This window comes from Dysidea avara, chromosome 7 (genome assembly GCF_963678975.1).
Source record: "Dysidea avara chromosome 7, odDysAvar1.4, whole genome shotgun sequence".
Taxonomy (NCBI): domain Eukaryota; kingdom Metazoa; phylum Porifera; class Demospongiae; order Dictyoceratida; family Dysideidae; genus Dysidea; species Dysidea avara.
Genome location: NC_089278.1, coordinates 18,013,577 through 18,035,862, shown reverse-complemented (window position 1 = coordinate 18,035,862; position 22,286 = coordinate 18,013,577). Strand labels below are relative to the sequence as shown.

The 22,286-nt window shown below is 37.9% G+C and overlaps 1 protein-coding gene across 4 annotated transcripts in view; it reads left to right on the top strand.

The window, feature by feature from the left end:
* The first annotated feature begins 5,475 nt into the window (after positions 1-5,475).
* LOC136260545 (uncharacterized) overlaps positions 5,476-22,286 on the top strand; it is a 58,079-nt gene continuing 41,268 nt past the window's right edge. The window contains exons 1-6 of one of the 4 annotated variants that reach the window (XM_066054327.1): positions 5,476-5,572; positions 10,862-11,469; positions 12,849-12,990; positions 13,223-13,341; positions 14,517-14,570; positions 19,179-19,289. In XM_066054327.1, the coding sequence (XP_065910399.1) occupies positions 5,539-5,572; positions 10,862-11,469; positions 12,849-12,990; positions 13,223-13,341; positions 14,517-14,570; positions 19,179-19,289 (1,068 nt within the window). In that variant the 5' untranslated portion in view covers positions 5,476-5,538. Of the gene's footprint in view, positions 5,573-6,290; positions 6,450-10,861; positions 11,470-12,848; positions 12,991-13,222; positions 13,342-14,516; positions 14,571-19,178; positions 19,290-22,286 lie in introns of those variants that run through there. The other 3 variants (XM_066054329.1, XM_066054330.1, XM_066054331.1) reach the window with 3 other exon arrangements.

Below are 22,286 nucleotides of genomic sequence, written 5' to 3'. Positions count from 1 at the left end.
ATTTAATCCGTTTGAGGTATCAGTTCAATGAGAATATATTATAGAATGTTGAAAGTTAAAAGTATATATCTTGTGGTCAGATGGGACTTGCAGTACTCATCTGTCTTAGTCTCTGAACAATCTCCAAGCCCTGAGGATAAAAGAACAAAACTATAGCATTTGACTAAATCACTATAATGGCATACATACAGTCTAATTTTTTGTTTGCCTTCAGAGCATTAATTCTTACAGTCAACAGAGAGTATCAGTATAGAGGGAGTGCTCATATAATCTGTTTCTATAGTGTAGACATAGCATCTTACACTCCAAAAAAGATGTTCAGAAACTATCAGTAAACACTTAAAGCATTCTATACTCATGATTACAATAAAGCACTTGTATATGGTATAGTGTTGGGACTATTGAAGGACTTAGCATTGCCTTGTGCTGTATATAGTAGTCTCTCAATCGTGCATGTCCATAGGTGCTTTGCTTTTTGTACAACTTCGTAGCAATGCTTCAACTGGTACACTATATACAGTGAAGATCTTCCCTTCATATATGTAGGTATGTAATGCATGGCTTGAATAATTAATTATGCCAGTTTACATATGAGTACACAGTGGCGGATTTAGGGGGGTTTCAAGGTTTCCACGGAAACCCCCTTTGAAAAAAATGATTGCGTAACAATGAAATGTTTTAATTATTGCGGCGAGCACCTCGATCGAGATACTCTAATAGAGCAGTCACAGTAGCTATTCAAGTATTGTGTAACAAGTTATTTAAGGTATTTTATGTACTATCAATAGGCTGTGACCTTTTTTTTTGGTCTCACCTTACCAAACCAGACAATGTAGAGCAAACTTTTGCGTATCTCATGTCAGTGTATGTCTCCACCTTCTAAACTGGAAACCCCCTTTATAAATTCCTAGATCCACCACTGGTATACATACAAATGGCACAATTAGAAGAAAAAAAACTGCTCTAGTGTCAGTTTCGTGTGACCACACAATCACTATTTTACAAGGTGTTATTGCTGTAACTTTTTGATACTGGTACCAGGAGGCTACCAATGAAAACTACACAATTCAAGACGATCAAAATAAATTACTTCATTTATATCTCAGTGAAGGGAAGAACACTTCAGGATTATATGCATGGGGTATAGTAGTATACACTGGATTTTATTAAACACTGTGGGTGGTAACAAATGGTGGAGCCACGTGTTATATTGAGTCTATGTATAGCCTGGATAGGTAAAGATTTCAAACTGTAAGTTGATTGTATGAATAGTTCAATTTTAATCATTACCATGCACCTTGTGCCTGGTACACATTTAGAAATAAACACCTAGCCGAGTGTCAACATACTTTTATCTCCTGCAATGTTACTGGCCAAAAACAACATCTGACTGCCAAAAAAGCCCAAGCAATAAACATTATGCTCATCAGAAAGGATCAGTTAATTAGTTCTTTAGTATAGAATATTCCAAATCAATAAATTAAAATTTTTCATAGAAACACATAGGAAGCATTCCGAGCCACTTTAAAGACATTTGGGCCTGATAATGAGAGAGCTGCTACGTACATCACAAACTGCTGTAGCTACCAGTATAATTATAAAACCATACTACAAGTGAAAGCGGAGGGAAAACGTGTACATAAATAAAGCTCTCTGTCAGCAGGAACAAGAGTAAATCTTCCATTGTTTACTCTTGGCAGGAGCTTATATTCGCTAATAACCAGTACCTTATTAAGCACAGTACAGGGTTTTTTTTTTTGCTTGAGTTATATGATCCATACATACACATATTCCATAAAGCTATTGTTGAAGGATAACACACTATAGTGGAAATCAACAAGAACACATTGCAACCAAAGTACATAACCTATACTTGTTTCATGGTGAGTTCTTCCACTTAATGTTTTTTTGTAATAGAACGCTTGATACTTTTGCTCTCACTTATCTCCGAAATTCCCCACAAATCATCGTGAAATCTAAAACCACAGCAACTTTTTACTGGACCATGCCTCAGGGTCTATATGATCTTGACATTAAAACTGTCTGAATGTAGAAAATTCTGCTGCCCCCAGATGATGGCTTGATCTCCAGACAACTTGCAATCAGGGAAAGTACTTAAGTTGGTTCCTCTTTTAGAATATCTCAATTCTTGTGGTTCTTTAGACTATTATTGAGGCTAATGTCCAGTGTAGAAACTTATCAGCCAGCTTTTTGTTCCAGCTACTGGTATGTTTTATGCCTCAGTAATCACTCAGAATCTCATGCATGGCATAGTCCAGTGGTATGTGTTGTGCCAACCCCATAATGGTGGTCTTGGTGTTGCCTTTTCCCTAACATTAAGAGCTAGTCTGGCACTGCCGACCCTATGTTAGGCATATTTTGGGGCACTTATAGGCACCTAAAATAGAGTCGGCAGTGCCAGACTAATAAAAAGCATGCATTACAAGACTATATCCAAGAGTTCTTTTGTACTGTCAATAATACTAAGAGTTATAACTCTTGATAATACCATATAGCCTAAATAATTCAAGGGAGAAAACCTTCACTGGTTTTGGGGGTTACCAGTGAAATTTTTATCCTTGAAATAGTTATGCATACATCGATGTCAAGCCCCACCCCCACCCCCGGGGGTCCCTATATATGTACTGGGGATTTGACATCTACATCTTGCCCCATCCCTGGAGCTTTTGACGGTGGAAGTTTGCTGAACCAAAATTTATTGTAATAGGTAAATCAAATTCCCTATAGAACCCCTATTTTGAGGTGGGGGCATAGTGTAGCTTCATAACTCCAGTACTGGGAAATTTGACACTAGACTTTGTCAAATCCCCTGTACTGCCCCACCCTACCTGGGGGTGATGTATGACATTGATAGATGTCCATATAATTTTGGAAGTGTTTGCAAATCTGTGAATTTAAATTAGGTAACATTGCTCAATCTTGAACCCCTTGAAATATATACGTTGTTCGTACCAGCACACACAGTCAAATTCCTCTTTGGCTCCACCCCCACACAAAAGAACGTGATCTGGGGACGAGACAAACTCTTAGTCTCCCATGGCCAGACCGCTATATCTCACCTCTTTTTCTTTGTGACATCATTGGATTTGCCAACCAATGACATCGCAAAGAAACAGTCCAGGTGGCCACGTGAGCCTTGCCATACACCAATGTTGTTATATTGTGAATAAAGTTCATAGATTTATGAACATTTTGTCTTGTTTGTAAACTGCAATAATTTATGAACTTTTGGCAATCTCAGTTGCTATTAATTTTACCACACTTGCATACAATAAGTTGGTGGAGGTCTGCCATTGTGAGCAGGCTGTGAGCTTTTTTTTCTTTTGCTCTTCAGTTCCCTACCAACTCACAGATCCACCTATTTATAATGTGTGGGTTGTTTTCAGAGAGTGACCATTGGATTTATGAACTTCTTTAGTCTCACGGTGCCCGACCCTAAAAAGAGGGTCTGGTGAAACTGTGTACAAAACGTTTGGCGCTGGAATGTTGGAAACTCCAATCAGATCGCTCCTTTTCAAATTGATTATGTAATGCATACATTAAAAAAAAACAAATGTGTTAAATTGGTAGATGTACACCATACTACTACCATTACCTAACTATATACTTATTACTAGCTATGTACTTAACTTATAACCAATGTCAAAGTCAGGAAATTCATCCTCAGCAGTAAGTGAATACATTTCAAAAGATTCATGGCTTATGCACCTATCAATGTATTGCCCCACCCCCCTCAGGCGTAAGTGGGGCTTTTAGGGGAATTGACATGACACACTATGGGGAATTTGACAATCGTTCATTAAGCGCCCAAGTATTTTTTGCTGTAACTTTCTACGCTATGTCAAATCCCAAGTAAATCCCCGCGTTGCAATTGGGGCCAACAGTGGGAATTTGACACGATAGGTTTTCCCTACTATGGGGCATTTGACATTCGGCTGTGTCAAATCCCCACTATAGCCCCATATATGCCCGAGGGGGGGAGGGTAGTGGGGCAATACATTGATAGGTGCATTACGGTTAATTACATCCAGTGACTTTGCCACTTAAAATCGTTGAGAAAAACGGCCAAACAATTCTGTTGGATTTGTTATAATGAAAGTAGCGCCATTACTTTGGTGATGCTGTAAGCGGATCTAGTTGAATGGATGTTGTGACGTAAACAGTGCACTTACGTAGCACCATAGATATTATACGTAGCTATATTATACCATAGATACTTTGGTACAAGTACACAAAAAAATTTGGAATTTTCAACTAGAGTAGGGACGACAGTACATTGATAAAAAGTACTGAAACAAGTGCATAGGGGTAGTGAACAATACTAAAATACAGTTAAATAATAAGACGTGTTATATCCCTACTGTGCATTTCCATTATGGCATCTTAAGCACAGTAGGGATATAACACGTGTTGTTATTTAACTGTATTTTAGTATTGTTCACTACCCCTATGCACTTGTTTCAGTACTTTTTATCAATGTACTGTCGTCCCTACTCTAGTTGAAAATTCCAAATTTTTCGTGTACTTGTTTGTTAACTTTTTTTGTAAATAATTTTATTATAGCTGGTGACCCCATGCATACTGCATCTGAAAAGGCACCACGTGCCCCAGTTATATCAATTATCGTGTGAAAAGTGAAGTTACCATTACACTTCGTTGTCAGCTATGTTCAACCCGTTACACAGCATTTTAATCCACAACTTGTTGAAAGCATTTTGGGTCGATCTGAAAGCTTGTTTGGGTTTAGTTTTACCTCACCAATACTGCCTCATCGTTGTAAGGGAAAATTGAGGCTGATATTATTTTGTGGGCCACGCCTACTCCTTTGTGGTCCCTACTATACAGTTACTATCGTACTGTATGATAAGCCCTACTCTACCTTTTACGGCATTCGTTAGCTATAACTTTGTTAACAATGATGTCACCAAATAAGCTATGCTTTCTTTGTACCTGTCATAGGTTAGCTATACAGTACACATTGATCATTGTAGTGGGAATATGGTGGAACACAAGTAATTGTTGCACATAAGGACGATGCTGCTGGAGCGACTGACAACTGACAAGGAATTGTGACAAAACATAATATGCAGGGTTTCTATGAGATTATGCACTTCACTTAATAGTGTTAACAGCCTTTAGATAGTTTTGACTATTCAAATCATGTATGTATATGGTTTTGCTGACTTGTGTAGACAATAGTAAGCACATGCAAGGATACATAAAGAAGTGTTAATACTGTAATAGCGAAGAATGTGTTAGTCGCAAAGAAATGCGTTTAGAAACGCAAGCAGTTAAACCTAGCTGCTAAACAACAAACACACTAATACTAAACAAGATGTCTTACGCGTGTATCCGGCTTGTCGACGACGTACGATAGATCCTGTATAAACCAAACGTCAAATCACAAACGTATTCTAAAAGTTTGGTGCGATAACACGATGATTATGGAAGCCCTATTGATATGGAAGCCCTATTGATATGGAAGCCCTATTGATATGGAAGCCCTACTGCTGAGCAATGGCCACGATAAAGAAGGATCAAAGGAAAATCAGTAAGCAATAGCGCATACATTGTAGGATATTTAAAATACTAAAAGTTTCATCTCCATGAAATTCGAAGCATTTCCGCCAAAGAAGTAAGGCTGTAGCTGTAGCCAATTTTCCCGCTACGCTTGACTGAACGCATCAGGCAGGCAGGCAGGCAGTTAGGCAGTAGAAAATTCGCGAAAATAATTTTTTTTTTTTAAATTTCGTAGCACGTAATCGAAAATGCTTCTGGTCGTTCTGAAGGCATGTTTGGGCTTGGTTATACCTGACCAATACTGTCAAGTGGCCGTGAAGGGTTTGCAAAGATGATTTTGGCTTGATTTATCTTCGTAGACCACGCCCACATCTTCGTCGTCCCTACCATCAAAGAGTTCATAATATATAGAGGGAGGGTGAACTCTTGCTACCATACAGTACTATCGTACTGTATGATATACTGTATCTATGGTAGCACGTAAACGTCATCCAATAAACATTCCAGAGCTCAAACTTTTTGTACAGTTTTCACCAGACCCTCTTTTTAGGGTCGGGCGCCGCGAGACTAGAACTTTTTATGAACAAATTTATTTTTCCACATGAACATTTGGAGCAATCATCTGGCAACACTGTAATCATAGATAATGTATGTCACAACGCATACATTATCTATGCTGCCATACACGTATACAGACACACTTACACACTAATCCACAGAAAACGGTCCGAGCAGCCAAGGTGCAACCATTGAAAACAAAAACCACAATCAAAGGTACTCTATGACAGTTCTCCGCTCATCTCCGGCGTAACTTTACAGCTAATTAATAGTGAACTACAAAACTGGACACAGAATTATTGTTGATGGACACTGGACCCTAGAAGAATTGCGGCAAACTTTTAAGTAAGGTAATGTAAGTGATACTATTTTTTTCCCTTTCTTTGGACCATTTTCTGTTTGGCCTTATTGGCTGGTTTAAAGTTGTCTTGAAGTCTCCAATATCGGGATGTTTATTTATTTATTTGGTGTAAAATTCAACTCACAGGATGAGTACAGTAATCCGACGCTCATAAATTGTGTTCGATCAGTGAGGATGTTGGCCTTGAGGTAGTAGCTATTACTGACATAGAAAAAGTAATTGTGGTATACAAAACTAGTCTCGCCAGCCAACATTTTTCTTTTATCATTTGGTGACGAAAAATTTCCAGACCAAATGATTGATTGATTGATTATTTATTAATATAACCTCTCAACAATTGGCAAAACCGTTCTTCCTTGTTGGAGTAAGAAAAACAAGGGGGTGACGGCACTCGCTGTAGATAGATCTGTGACCACGGTCAAAAATCAAGGCCACCAATTTCATGCAAAGTCAACGGTCAAGGGTAAAAATTTCCAAGAAAAGTACTAAAATATCGTTGCTAAGTCAACGGCTAAACATTAAAAGGCAGTCACAGGTTAAAGCGAAGTTTTGGCAGGTCAAGGCTTTGACCACGGTCGCAGATCTACCTACTGTATAGCGCGTACATATGTGACACCCCCTTGGAAAAAATACAGGCTGGCTGGTGAGACTAATGCATCTGTCAAAGTTTTACTCCACCTACCCCCATGTGGGAAATGAGGGGAATAGGAAGGGATTTGACCAAATCCTAAATCTAATTCCCTTACGCTGGGGCAAAATTGTAGGTCTAATCCCTTCCTTTCTCCACTAGATATATCAGCCTTTGTTTCTAGCATTACATCCCTAAATTTTTGTCTAGCCTCCTTGTTTGCCCGCTTGGAGGTAGAAACTTTTATAGGTACATAATACAAAATAATGTCAGATTATAGAGTGGATTAGAGAGGTTTCACTGTATGAAAACACAGATGATTATACAACTGTGAGGAAGAGGTGAGCAGATATTTCATCCTTCAACTATTAATTGGCATGTAATTCATCCATGATTTGATGGTTGAGGGTAAAAATAAGTTCAGACAAGATTCAGTTCTGGAGAAAGGAATTACAAAATGTTGATTGTGTCCATGGTAGCAATGATTGGGGTGTGAAAGTTATTAAAGTCTCATGTAATATTTTATAGAACATCGTAAGCTTAAATTTTTCTCTTTTGTTCAAGTGATGACCACTTAAATTAGTTATACTGTAATAGGAAAAATCATTCACAAAAAAGCGAACTGATCTCCGTTGCACTTTTCTATATGATTTATTGATACTATCAATGTAGTGACCACACTGCAGCTGTGTATTCCAGTGTAGGCCTAACAAGGGAAATGTATAACAGTTGGATTTAACTGATCTAGGGTACCTAAAAAGATTTCGCTGTAAAATGCTTTTGATTTAATGGCTTTACAACATACTTCATTTATGTGTTCTTTCCATGTTAGATGTTCATCAGTTTAATTCAAAGGCTGCAACGCAAGTTGTTGTATACCTTCAGTGCTGGTCACTGTAAAGAATAATAACTTATTAGCTATCACTCTCGAGTGATCATATGATATTAAACTGTTGTTTGTTCTTTATCCATTCAAGTATAGGACATGAAGAGGCAGGTCACCAAATTAAGTTTTTGTTGTATTCAGTGGTGCATCACAGTCAGTAGCTAAACAGAATTAGGACAACTCCATGCATGGTAACAGTTTTATATTTGTTCAGTAGCTTGCTACTAGCTCAACTGAAGTTCACACAGAGAGTTAAAGGGATAATTAATTTTGATTTATAGAGGTATTACATGGGGCGTTTACTGATCACGTGTGAATATGGGATACTCACAACACATTAGAAAACTCGCAACTAAGTTTTCTTGAACCTTAATATTACACAAAAAATCTGAAGATAATCTGTATTTGTATGCAAAAATGTGCCTTGGGAATGCCTCCCATATAAATATTAGCTAGCATAAGTTATTGGCAGGTACCAATTGTTGGCACCCCTAAAGCATACAGACTACGGAGTATATAGAAGCTACCCAGTAACACTGGGGGCTGTTATGCCCTTTAAAACAATCGTTTTCATTCAGTAATTATTGATCCTAAAGCACTCTACAAACTATGCTGGCTAACCGTATCTTGTAGTTGTGTTTCCTAGATCAGATTGGTATCAGTAAAGCTCAGAAAATTTGAGTCAGTACATCTCTAATTCTTTTATTACGTTGCTGTGCACTGCTATGGAAGTGCTTGTTAAACAAATTGCTTTAAGCAACATATTACGCACGAAAGTATCTTCTAAACTGTGACTATCGTGTTTTTTCCTGCAAATTCTCGAAACCTCAAAACTGCTCTTCACTTTTGTTTGCATATCCAGAGGACACACCCCTTTCAACAACTTGAAGGGGTAGACTATTCCTGGTAGTCTACGAGGCCTGCACTGTTGTTTTTCAGTTGTTAGATGCCTGTAAAACCTGAAAGGAAGGTAATTCACAAAGTTTGAGGAGAGTCACCACACCCATATTTCAGACTGCCAAAAAGAAACCACCTCAGAGGAAAGTTTGCCTATGTGGGAGTTTAATACAGACTTCATTTCCCTTTTGCTTCTTACGTGCAAGCTGCTTTTGCCATTTAACGATTTTACTCATGTGGGTGTGTATGCACATGAATGCACGCACACACACACACACACACATTTACAAAAACAATTTCAGTAAACCAGGCATGTGCCCACAGCCAGTTTTCAGCTAGCTGCAGGTGTGCGCCTGGTTAAATAGATAAATTAACATAACTTTGCTTCATTTAGGGGTGATTAAGACACACGGGAGTGTGTTGTGTGTCTAAGAAAGCCGGTGCACCACACTGTGAGTATATTGACAGGAAGAAACAAAACAGCTTTTTCATGCTTGCATAGCTCCATGGCCCCTTCTCCAAAGCACACCATTTTTGCATTATAGCTGTCCGCCAGGTAGGGTACACCACACAACAAATTTGATTAAATTCACAACAGCCATTTGCAAGATATGGGTGTTTAAAGTTTCATTTTAATTTCTTCATTTTTTTCCTTATGCTGACTATGGGGACTTCAATTTTTCTTTTCGCACACTTTGCAAAAATTACTATAAAATGCAAATGTGTAACTCGATTGCCTTGATCTTTGGCACAAATGAGAAGCGTGTAACGGTGGATTCACCTACCAAATTTGCTGTGAATCTCTGAGGAATATCCAAGGAGTTATGAGCATTTATTCATATCAAACTTCTGTCACGGCTACAGGGTAAACCAAGTATAGAAAAAACTTTAAAATTGGTGTGTAGATAGGCTGATCATCGTAGCAGTGCCTTTTGATAGTTTTAATAGCAATAGAGTTACAGCGACAAAGTTATAAAACAAAAACCAAATAAATGTAAAATCGTGGATCGAGATACTCTAATAGAGCAGTCGCCATGAGGTTAACAAAGGTGTACAAAAATGTCGAAAAAATAAATCAACCTTTTCAGAGTTTAAACCAGGGACCTGCATCCTTAACCACTGCTACCTTGGCTGATCACCTCACTTAATTTCTGCTTTATAAATGAAATTTCTAGTTGAAATCTGCTTGTAATCAAACGTTTGTAATTTCATAGATCTGCCAGTAGAAGCACTAGATTGTTCTAGAACATTCTATCTATGTTCTATTAGAAGTCCTCAAGCGTATTACAATAATATCATCAAATATTGAATTAATCATGCAATTAAATATATTTATAAGTCTGTTTTCAATAGAAATGAAGAAATGTGAGTAAAAACAAACCTCAAAGTCAGCCATAGGCTGGCAACCTTATAAAGTACAAAAATAAGTTAAATCCACACAAAAACAGCCAAGCTGTGAAAAAATGGTGCAGCCTTAAAAAGCCTGAGTGAAAAAAGTTGTGAAATCAAAGGTGGCGGCCAAGAAATGGCTGCAATGATGTTAATGATAAAAATTTTTAATAATGGCTATGTGCATGGTTAAAATTTATTAGCATTAACATCATTGCAGCCATTTCTTGGCTGCCATTTTTGATTTCACAACTTTTTCACCCAGGATTTTTAAGGCCGCACCATTTTTTTTTACAGCTTGGCTGTTTTTGTGTGGATATTATATAACTGCAGTTATTTTTGATTAATGGAATGTGTTGCTATCTCATCAGTAAAACAATGTGCTATGACTGACATGTTGTCATTGTGATATTGTTGATTTCATTGCTAGACATGTTGTGGTACATCGTTTCTAATTGGTGGTAAATACCATGACCAGTTGAAAATTATCTGGTACCAAATGTAAAACATCTTATGAAACATGTAACTAGTAATATGTAATATATACATTTTGAAGTAACTTTGTCCACACGGCTTTTTGTCTGTATTGCTTTGTTTTTAGGAAATTATGAAATGGCTATGTTGTACAGTTTGAACGAGGATCTAATAGATATAATGATGGAAGACGAGAAGGCAGAAACACAACCAGCGGCGCGCATAGCTACACCACCAAGACCATCTAAGATTGAAATAAATTCTCACAGTAGATCTCCTAGCCCAAGTTCCTTTGAAAATAGCCCTGCAGAAATGGAGTCTCCTGTTTCTTTCACCCGCCAACCCAATGGGCTGAATCCTCATCTGTGGACTCCTATTCCAATTGCAAAGCAGCACCAATTGCACCATGTTAACCCTGTGAAGGACAGGCATCTAACTATGTCTAACTCTGTAGTCAATCACAGTGCTAAAAGTAATGGATTAGACATTGGTGGACGAAATGGCAAGCCAGAATATGGTGGTAAACCTGTATCACACACTTCGTCACCAGATGTAAACAAAATGCGCGAGTTTCGTAACAGATTGTTTCCAACTTACAAGAAAACACCAACCATGTCATCACCTCATATCAACACTGGGATCACACAAGTTACAAACACCACCAGTTTACAAGAGGGTAGCCGACCTTCAGGTGATGAGCCCCCACCAGAACCCATAGAGCTGAAGATCTATCAGGTGTGCGTGCATGTACACGTATGTGTGTGTTTGTTTGTGTGTGTGTGTGTGTGTTGTGTGTGTGTGTGTGATTATTTGTTTGGGGAAACAGCATTAGGCTGTTTTCAACTGTGCTCTAATTATATATCATAACATGCATATTTTGTGGAGATAAATTGAGCAATGTTTTCTTATAGTGTTGCACTGATAATTGGATCAATTATCAGAAAAACTGTATATCAGCTGTATTTTTTGCACCATGATGAAATAGCAACAGATACAGATAATATGTATGTATTTAGAAATACTTGTGTGTACCAAATGTTGTTTACAAATGCACTAAGTTGCATTTTTCTACATTGCACCATTGTTATTGCACTGCTTCAGTATAGTTTTTGTAGCAATGCTGCCAATATAAACAAGCTAAATTTGTCCTTCACAATCAAATTTCTAGTAAAAATTGCTACAAAATAAACAATCTGTGCTATATCAGATCGGCTACGTTTATTGGCTTGAAAATATTATCCAGTATCGGTTATCAGAATATTGGCTAAATCTCATATTGGTGCAACACTAATTTTCTTACTAAAGGAAGTAAGAGTAGCAGTCAGCACATGGCTAGAGCTTTGCCATTACCAAGCCAGTACTCTGATAACTATTGCCTATTAATCATGCAGTACGGTAGTACTGTATATTAGGGATCATGGAGATTTGGGCTTTTCTAACCAAAAAAATTCACCCAAAAACCAGCTTCACAACTCCATCCTGGCACCTTAGCAGTATTGGTTAAGTATATAACTGAGCCCAAAAGTGCCTTCAGTACGATCCCAATAAATTGTTGCAAAATTAAAAAAAAAAAGATTATTCAACTGACTAACTGCCTGCCTGATGCCTTCAGGCAAGTGTAACTCAAGGCTTCACTGTTTGATGTCGCTTTGTCCCGAGACGTGCCTTTTGGCATACCACTGCATCATCATGGAGCTACACAGTAGTGGAGAAAGAAGTGGGACACAAATACGGACAAAGGTAAGTCCATGGTGCATGGACTCTCAGGCCAAAGAGACATTGGACAGTGAAGAAATCAAGCACATAGCATTGAATTATGTTTGGCTGAAGGCATCAGTTAGTTACGTACATAGTCAGGTAGTAGAAAATTCAGTTAAATAAGAAATTCCATAGAAACTTGTTGGAGGGTTTGGGGCTATTCTGGAGGCTTGCTTATGCCTAACCAATACCGCCAAGTTGTTATGGAGGAAACATGAATTGAGTGATTTTTTTTGGGCAAGAAAGCCCAAACTTCCATGATCCCTAATATACAGTACTACCATACTGTTTGCATCATTAAATTCCACTATAAATGGTGCACTACTTACTCATCAGTTGCATATCTTGTTCTCTAGTCTGATGATGTGAAGATTAATCATGTGGTGTCTAATTTGGCTCATACTAACAATTGTGCTGTCCAGAAGTGTAGTGACCTCTGTGAATACATCAAATGGTTTATCAGTCATCGGAAAAGCTGTGCAATGCCTTGTAGAGGAGGTGTGTGTGTGTTTGTTTCACCTTATTGTTAGCTACAAGTTTACAGTTGCTAGTAAAATCAATTAGATGTACATGGCTGTGTTTTACTGAGTGATTTGTTGTGTTGTGTATTAGAAACATATTGGTCATGAATTCACCATGACAAAATGGTTTTAGTTACACTATTTACACTGTATTCTATGGGTACACTTTTAGTTGGCACACATGTTATTATCTATTTTATTCCATACAGAGAGGTGTGACCATTGTCGTCAGTTCTTCAAATGGCAGTATCATCATTGTGTGAACTGTCGTTATTGTTCAGATTTGGGAAGTTGTCCTGATAACATCAGCTGGTGTGCTATTGTCAAGGTGATTTTGTCTGTCTGGTGTGTGTGTGTGTGTGTGTTAGGTTTGTAGTAATTCTAGTAGTTCATAACAGAGATTGCCCATGATTTTTGCAAAAATTCTAATAGAAATGTACACAAAAAAACCCACATCTTGAAAATAGCATGCCCCCCCCCCCCCCCCCCCCCAAAAAAAAAGAGCCTAGATGAAAAAATATGTGAAATCCAAGGTGCAGCCAAAAATGATTGTGATGGTAGGTTAATGGTGAAAAATTTCATATCAACAATCAGTTGAATTCTGTTGTCTTCTCTAAGGATTCGGCACCAAATTCACCTGATTGTTGTTATTAAACTTTTTACCTATGTACCATCAGCCATTTCTTGGCCACCACCTTGGATTTCAGATTTATTCACCCTAGATTTTTGGGGACCACACCCTTTTTCACAATGTAGTGTAGATATCACTTCTTCTTGTAATTGCATATCCCAATGCTGGCCATAGGGGCTTCCATGTTTACTTGTTTTTTCTTTACTACAGGAATAGGGATGAGTGCATATTTGTGGCTTATATGTATATTTTCACAATTTGCTCATTGAAATTTGGTGCCATAAAATTATCCCATGAACTGTCTTCAAGTTGACATTTTGTAGCTGAGCACTCTACAGGGTGACTTGTAGCATACCTGAACTCTCTGTAGGGAGACTTGTAGCATAGCACCTCTCTACATGATCAATAATTACCTGGGGAAGCAAATGCCAACTGTCCATGTTTCGCATAATGTGGGTGAAGGTCCAGGTGGGACTTTGGACGCCCACACTCTCACCTGTGAGACATGGCACAGCCTCCTTCAGATTACCAGTCCTGTACTGACCCATGGCATGGCACTTGAGTAGCGAAGGTGTCCCAGTGTGGGTCCACTGGGCAGGCATGACCGTGCTAGCATTGCAGCTGAGGCCTTGCTTTGCTTTGTGTGTATGCGTGCTTGTGTGCATTCATTCATGCTTGCGTGTGTCTGTGTGTGTTGTGTGGCTCTATAGCCCTTCTTTTCAAGTTTAGAAAAACAGTGAAGGACTGAATTTACTGTCTCAATGCACATACTTGTGGTAATAATGCTGTGTATTCATGTTTTGTTGCATGTTATCATGTAGCATTGTGTGCATGTATGTGCACACATTTGTGTTTTTTGTATTTATTTGTAGCAATCAATTTTGACAACAAAACTAAACAATTTCATTGCTCCACTAGTTGAAAAGGTAAGTGTGTGTGTGTGTGTGGTGTGTGGTGTCTGTTAATCTACACATACAACATGTACATATATAAGGTACAACAGCTAACAACAAATAATCACATTTACCTGATGCTATCCCTTCAACTACTGAGCTACTGTAACTGTAGTTCTTGGTGTTTCCATATAGTACTCTTGTGGTGTCCAAGGAATAATGGTCCATCTTTTCTTTCCACTACTGCTGTTTTACTTTCCTGCAGGTGCTCTGTTAGTTCATCAATGTTTTAGCTTCCAAACAGCTTTGGATAATAGATTAATAATTGAATTCAAGGCGAATAATTTCAATGTTTCCATGTGTACATGCTGCCATAGTACTGATATCAACACAAGATAAATAATCATGCTCTATTGGTTCATATAAAAGAAGTCCAACAGGTAGATGAAACCATATACATGCCTATGGAAATTTTCAAAGTTTTGTAGAAAGAAACACAATTTAAACTTTCGCTTCAGGCTCACATTATGCAATACATAAAGTACGGGACATGCCAATAGGCTAACACAGCATGGGTGCTGTGTTGGTCTCAAGATACCTCTTGAATACTGATTTTCTTGTACACAAGCATAGGTTGTGCTTTAATTGCTGCTAACTATGACAGGAAATGCTTCTTGACAGTAAGATTACAGAGTCAGAGTATTTCTTATGGCAGATTTTCAAAAAAGTTGGTACCGTGCAGGTTGGTGGCCTTCATGAGGGGTTGTTAGACAGATGATCAAGAAAGCCAACCAAATGTAACGTCATCTCGTGAGAGTGCAAACGATTAAAATACTTGCTAGTTGAAGGCGTGACACCCATTTCTCTTGCGAGTATTCATCTCAAATGAAATGGGATAAATACTCGTGAGCAAAATGGGTGCCACGCCCTTTAATTAGTGAGTTTTTAATCGCTCGTACTCTTGCGAGACAATGTTTTGTTTGAGCAGTACCCTGTATGTTGCGTGTACATGTGTGTGTTGTCCCTTCTTTCACTACTTTTTTTATTTCTTTGATTCCTAATAATATTGAACTTACATTTCCTAATTTTTCATTGTACAATAGACCTCAGTTATCTGACCCTCGTTTATCTGAAATTGGAAATGACTGTTCTATTAGAGTATTTGAGTACAAGTGTGTGTTCTATAAGCAGAGCTCAGTATATAAATGTATGGGCTTCATTATCTGAACAATTCACTTATCTGAACACTTTTACCATTGCTTGAGACACATTGGGGTTTGGATAACCAAGGCTCTATATAACTTGTTTGCTTATACTTTTTGTAACATCAGGACTCGCGATAGTGTGTTGTGCGGCTAAGAAAAGCCAATGCATTTGTGTATATTATAGGAATAAAGAAAATGAATTTTTCACACATTGGTATCTCAGTAACTGCTAAACAAAAATAGCTTATATTGTCTCTGAAACATCCTCGGGATTGGATACCATATTTGAGTGTAATCAGTTCAGCCGTCTTTGAGATATGTACTTTCAAATTTCTTCGTATTTTTCTTCATCTTCTGTTATGTAATTTTCTTTTCATACCACTTACAAAAATTGCCATAACTCATGCAAGCCATATTAGATTCTTTTCAAATTTGGAGGGCATAAAGAAAATATTATAGCACATTTATCTTCCAATTTGTGTATTCCAATTTGTGTACAAATGGTAAAAGTAGTGCAAAGTTATGAGCAGTTCTCAAAATTTGCAAGTACAATTTTTTTCACGCCTGCAAGGTAAATTACTGACAGAAACAACTTTAAAAATATGCAGATAGGTGACCTTTTGTGATCTGAAAGTACTGAGAGATATAAACAAAAACCAAACATATGAAACAAGCATAATCGAGATAATCTAATGAAACAGTCACCAAAAAAGTTTTTAAAACATGCGCAAAAAAATGTCAAAACAATTATTTAGGGTTCAAACCAAGGACCTCCACATCTATGTATACACCCAAACCTTTCACCGCTCTGCCACTGCTGTTGATTGGTCATCCCAATTAATTTATACCTTACAAATGAAAGTTCTAGTTTCTACACCAGAATGGTACTGTATTTCATAGATCTACCATGTATCAATGGAAATTCTAGAACATTCTATATAAGTGCTCGAAAAATTTGCACTCTATTAGAGTACTCAAATCTATTAATCAAACAGTACAGTAGTACTGTTTAAGTAAGGCCAACAGTGATGCGTGCTGCCTAAAGTGCCACTTTTTGAAATCATCCTAGAGACATCTTATGCGACGAAAATCATCTTTAAGAATAATATTAGTCAAATACAGCATTAAAAACAAGAAAACACGTAGGATATGAGAAGTTGATGTCTAAAAACCAGGAGACATGCAGCTAGCTAACTCATCTGGAATAAACCAACTGTGTATCACTATTTTATTACCTTTAGCAATAGGTTTTTGGTTGCACAATAATGCATAATTGTAATTCTCAGATTTGTAATTCATGAAATTTTCAATTACATTGCTATGCACTGCTAAGGAAGCACTTGTTAAATAAACTGCTTTTTACAACATATTACATACAGAAGTATCTTCTAAACTGTTTTATAGTTTGACTATCATGTTTTTCTCACAAATTCTCTCAACAAAGCCTCAAAGCTGCTCTTCATTTTCATTCGCATGTGTAGGGAATACGTCCCCTTTCAATTCAAAGGTATAGGCTATTCCTGGTAGTCTACTAGGCCTGTACCATTGTTTTTCAGTTGTTAAACGTCTGTAAAACCTGAAGGGAAAGTAATTCACAAAGTCTGAGGAGAGTCGCCACACTTGTATTACAGACCACCGAAAAGAACCACCTCAGAGCAAAGTTTACCTGTGCAGAAGTTTAATACAGACTTCATTTTTTACTTCTGTAAAAGCTGCTTTTACCATTCAACGATTTTGCTCATGTGGGTGCATACAGAAAAAGATAGATATGTAGATAGACACACACACACACACACGCACACACACACACGCACACACACACGCACACACACACACACACTTTTACGAAAACGATTTCAGTAAACCAGGTGCATGCCCACAGCTGTCCTTCAGCAGGCTGTGGGGCACATGCCTGGTTGAAAAAAAAATCACCAAAACTTAAATATTTTTCTGCCAGCCTGCCCGCCCCTGCCTGCCTGCCTTTAAACAAGCGTAACTCAAGGCTATGGGCTTGATTTTATCACTGTTCCAATGTTGCTTCAAGCCCAACAGGCCCTTTTGGCAAAAACTGCAGTACATTTGTACAATGCACACATCATGGAACTACCTTTCTCTTCCTTTGTGTCCCTTTTCTTTTTGCTGACAGCCCAAGGTGTTGATATGCAGTAGTGTGTGATGGCTTCCCTATGTTTGTAAATAGGAATCATTCGTATTGTTACAAAAAAGTAAACAAACAATTTTTTAAAAGTTCAATTGGAGATTATAGAAAAAAGTAGAGGTCACCTACACCTGCAGATATACTAGTGGACTTTTAATCCCTAATTTAGTCAGACTGAAGTAGGGGTTAAATGTCCACTAATATATCTGCAGGTGTAGGCAATCTCCTTTGTTTCCCTACCTTTTTACTATGGTCTTAACATTTCTAAATTTTCTCTTTGTATTTGTAATAACTTTTTCTTAGAACTTTTTTGAAGTTTCTTCTGAACATTAAGCACCTAGACATGTTTATATGGTAAACCATACAATACATGCTGTATAAACTCTCTTATTGAATAGGTTTTATTCATTACTCACTTGAATTTTTGTGTATATACTCAGAAAAAAGCACCTGGGGTTTAACTACTTTGCTTTCTGATCAGGCCACTGCTAATAATAATGGGAATCTATCACATATTAGACATTGAACAAGATTACGAAGAGTAGTGCTAGTAGTCTAGTAATGCCATTGTAAAATGTATTTTCCATACTACATTAAAACTTGCTCGCTACTGGTATAAGATTGGATGTTGAATTAGTCCAGACTGTTTATTTAAGCCAGATGAATGAACCTCCAGGTTAGATCTTTTCGACAATACTGTGGCCTGGATCATCAACCTGTTTCAAAAAGTGCTTGAGTATATGTATGTAATTCTGGTTTACAAGGCCAACACAGGGGAATCCCCTGCCTCTGCCTGGTCTCCACCATGCAGTCAGAGACTAGAGCATGCACCCCACATGAACACACATCCACATGCACACACGCACGCACGCACGCGCACACACACACACACACGCACACACACACACACACACATACACACACACACACACACACACACACACACATACAACACACACACACACATACAACACACACACACACACACACACACACACACACACACACACACACACACACACACACACCTTTTGACCTCCCACTGAAGTTGAGTTCAGTGATAGCAGGGTCCTAAGTTACAGGTGTGTAGGACCAGTGCAGTGACAAGCTGTTTTCCACAAAAGTGACAATGTCGTGTCAGATCTCCGTGGCGGTGGAACCATTGACTACAGAACACACACACACGCACGCATACACACACATATTACACATACACACATGCTACACATACATAAATGTATATATCACCCAAGTCAGTCATATTGTTTGTCTGCACAGTTGAAGGACAAGTGCTGGCAGGATAGTACAAAATCTTGTCAGAGACAGGACTGCATCAATCAACAAGTGATCTGTAGGTCACCACCACAGGAGATATTAATATTAAGAGAGGTCTGTATATTGGAACTGCTTATGCAACGTATTTGACATCATTTTGTTTGTGTGATGTATGTACGTAGTGTGTGTGTGTGTGTGTGTGTGTGTTTGTGTGAAGCAAGTTTATTTGGAAACCAGAAATGGAAAACAGAAATGGTCAAATCAGGGGCGGTGGAGCAGGCCAAAGAGTGAGGGGGCCAGGTTAGCTGTAAGTTGACGACCAAAAAAAAAAAAAAAGGTAGCAGCCTGCTGACAATAGCTGCTCTCCACCAATTACATCTCCTTATTTATAACTACACATACGTCGCTAAGGAATTTGCTACACTGCTTCTCTGAATACTGTGACTGTTCTATTAGAGTATCTCAATCTTTTCTTGCAAACAGTGTCCCAAAAAGTGGGGGGGGGGGCCATGGCCCCCCTGGCCCCCCCGTCTCCACCGCCTATGGGTCAAATCATTATATACATGTATTCTAGAGTAAAATACTCTTAGTGGCCACCTCTTAAAAGCCACCTTTTACAAAGGCCACCTTGGTACAAAGAGCTGAGGTATACTTAATGACCTCATTAATAAGACCACTTCATGGTCACCTTTTACAAATACCACAAAGACCACCTGTTTGCATTGTAATAATAGCTAAGTTCTAAACATGTATATTTTCATGACTTTATCAAAACACCTACGTAGGTAGGAAGTCCATGATGATGCATTTCAGTATGTTGAAAAGCACCTGTCAAGCTAAAGTGACATCTAGCAGAAAAAAAATCAAGCCAGTAGTGTTAGCTATTATTGAGTTATGCTTGTCTGAAGGCATTAGTAAGTCAGCCAGCAGAAAATTCCACTAAATAGTTTTAAAGCTTTGTAGCAATTAATTGGAAGCATTTTGGGCTGAAGGCATTTATGGGCTTGGTTATACCTAATCAATAACCCCAAGGTGCCATAAAGGTATGGTTTCTAGTCAATATTTTTTTGTGAGACAGTGCAAACCTCTGTGTTCCCTAATAATACAGTACTACCATGCTGTATGATCAGGAGCCCATAAGTGCCGCAATGCACCTTGTGGTGATTATGGGCTCCTGGTATGATGCAGTCATCCTTTTGGTATAACCACACAAGAAACTGATTAAATTTCAATGTGTATACAGAGTCTCCTAGGATTTACGTTACTGGTGACTTTGATAGCCGTCAAATTTAGTGTACGCTCATATTCTTGTATACACTTGGTATATGACTGCTCTATTAGAGTATTTAGATTGCCCTACTTACGTACAGTAATCACAGAACGGCAAGAAATCACTTTGCAACAAAGTTTCTGCATACTTCCTGAGTGTTATAGAGTTTATTATAAACAAGCAGTCCACATCTGCAGATCCAATTCTGAATGCAATCTTTTGTGGCTTTGCATGTATAATCATTTTGACAAGAAGAAACAGTCCAGTTTTGACTGTTTTCATTTGAACACAAAATCAAAAGTAAGTCACAGTGATCCATTCAGCAAGCCTTGTTACTTTTATATCCAGATTCTCCTTGTAAACTTTGCTATGTCTGTGAAACAAAATTGTGAATAATAATACTAGACATATTAAAATTAGAAAGTTTTAAATAAGGAATAGAGATCGCTGTGAAACAAGAAGGGATCCATGGTGTAATGAGCAAGGCTTGTGGTAACATCAAGTAAATCAAAAAAAACCTTGAATGACACCAGCAAATGAGTTGAAATAGGGATTTGTGGGTTTACTCAATGTAACCCCAAACCTTGTTAATTACATCAGCAATTTCTTCTTGTTTCATGGATTTTTTTTCAGTGATCAAGCCCAAAATTGCTTGATGTTCGTGTCAGCACATGTCTGAAAAGTTATTTTGCATGCTGAATATGTTGTCATGCCTACAGAGTAAACTGCTTATGAGAAAAAAACAACTGAAAATCAACACCTGGATAGATTAACCATCATACCTCAAACCTTTTGTGGTTTAGGAGGGAGAATACAGGGATTGTATGAACTACCAATTATCAATCATCAGTCAATCAATCAATGGACTCCATCAAAAGACAGTTTGAAATATATTTCATGTTTATCATCTTCTCACTAATTTTATCCTGATAATTCATGCAGTCTACATTTTATATGCCTATGTTCAAGATGCCAATCCCAATCTACTCTCCACAGTTTTGATAAGATAAGTAGAACTCTAAGTTATAAGTATGGTACCGTCCAAGCGCAACATCATTTCTCGCAAGTGTGCACGATTATAATTATAGGTCATGGCAGCCATTACACTCGCGAGTCGTTATCCCTCTAGTTGAAGGATAATAACTCGCGAACGAAATGGCTGCCATGTTCTTTAATTAGTGAGTTTTTTAATTACTCACACTCGTGAGAAATGACATGTTTGGGTGGTACCGTAGATAGTTGTAATTAGTTTGTAATTGTAAGTAGTGTAGTTGTAATGACTATATGTGTATTTAGGATATGGGCAGCTTACCCACAGACTGTTGATGTAGACTTGCTGGATCAGCACGAAACATTGTAGGCAGACCAAAAATAGATTTTTAATTTTAATATTTGGCCTTATTTTAGAGATTTCAATAGTAGATTTGGCATTGGAAAACACTAAAACTCTTTCAAAAAGTGCTTTTAATCATGCAAACCATTTCTATGATGATTTTAGTGGCAACATTTTGGGATACACCATTTTGTTTTGGGGAATCTACTATACAGCTACAGTGCTACTGAGGATGAGCTGTAGTGTCATCAGATCACTTGGAGAAATGCACACATGTCTTAGAAACTATCCATCGTTTAAATGTGATGCTGGTAGTGGTTCACAGGAGCATTATGAACCGTGCTTGGATTATTAGCCAACTGTTATAAAATACTCTTTTATGTGTATGTTAAAGCATAGCCGCGAGTGCTATATGAAAAATAAAGTATAAGGCGCGCGGCCGAGTACTTTATTTTTCATATAGCACGAGCAAGGCTATGCTTTAAATGATTTATGGAACTTTCTACTC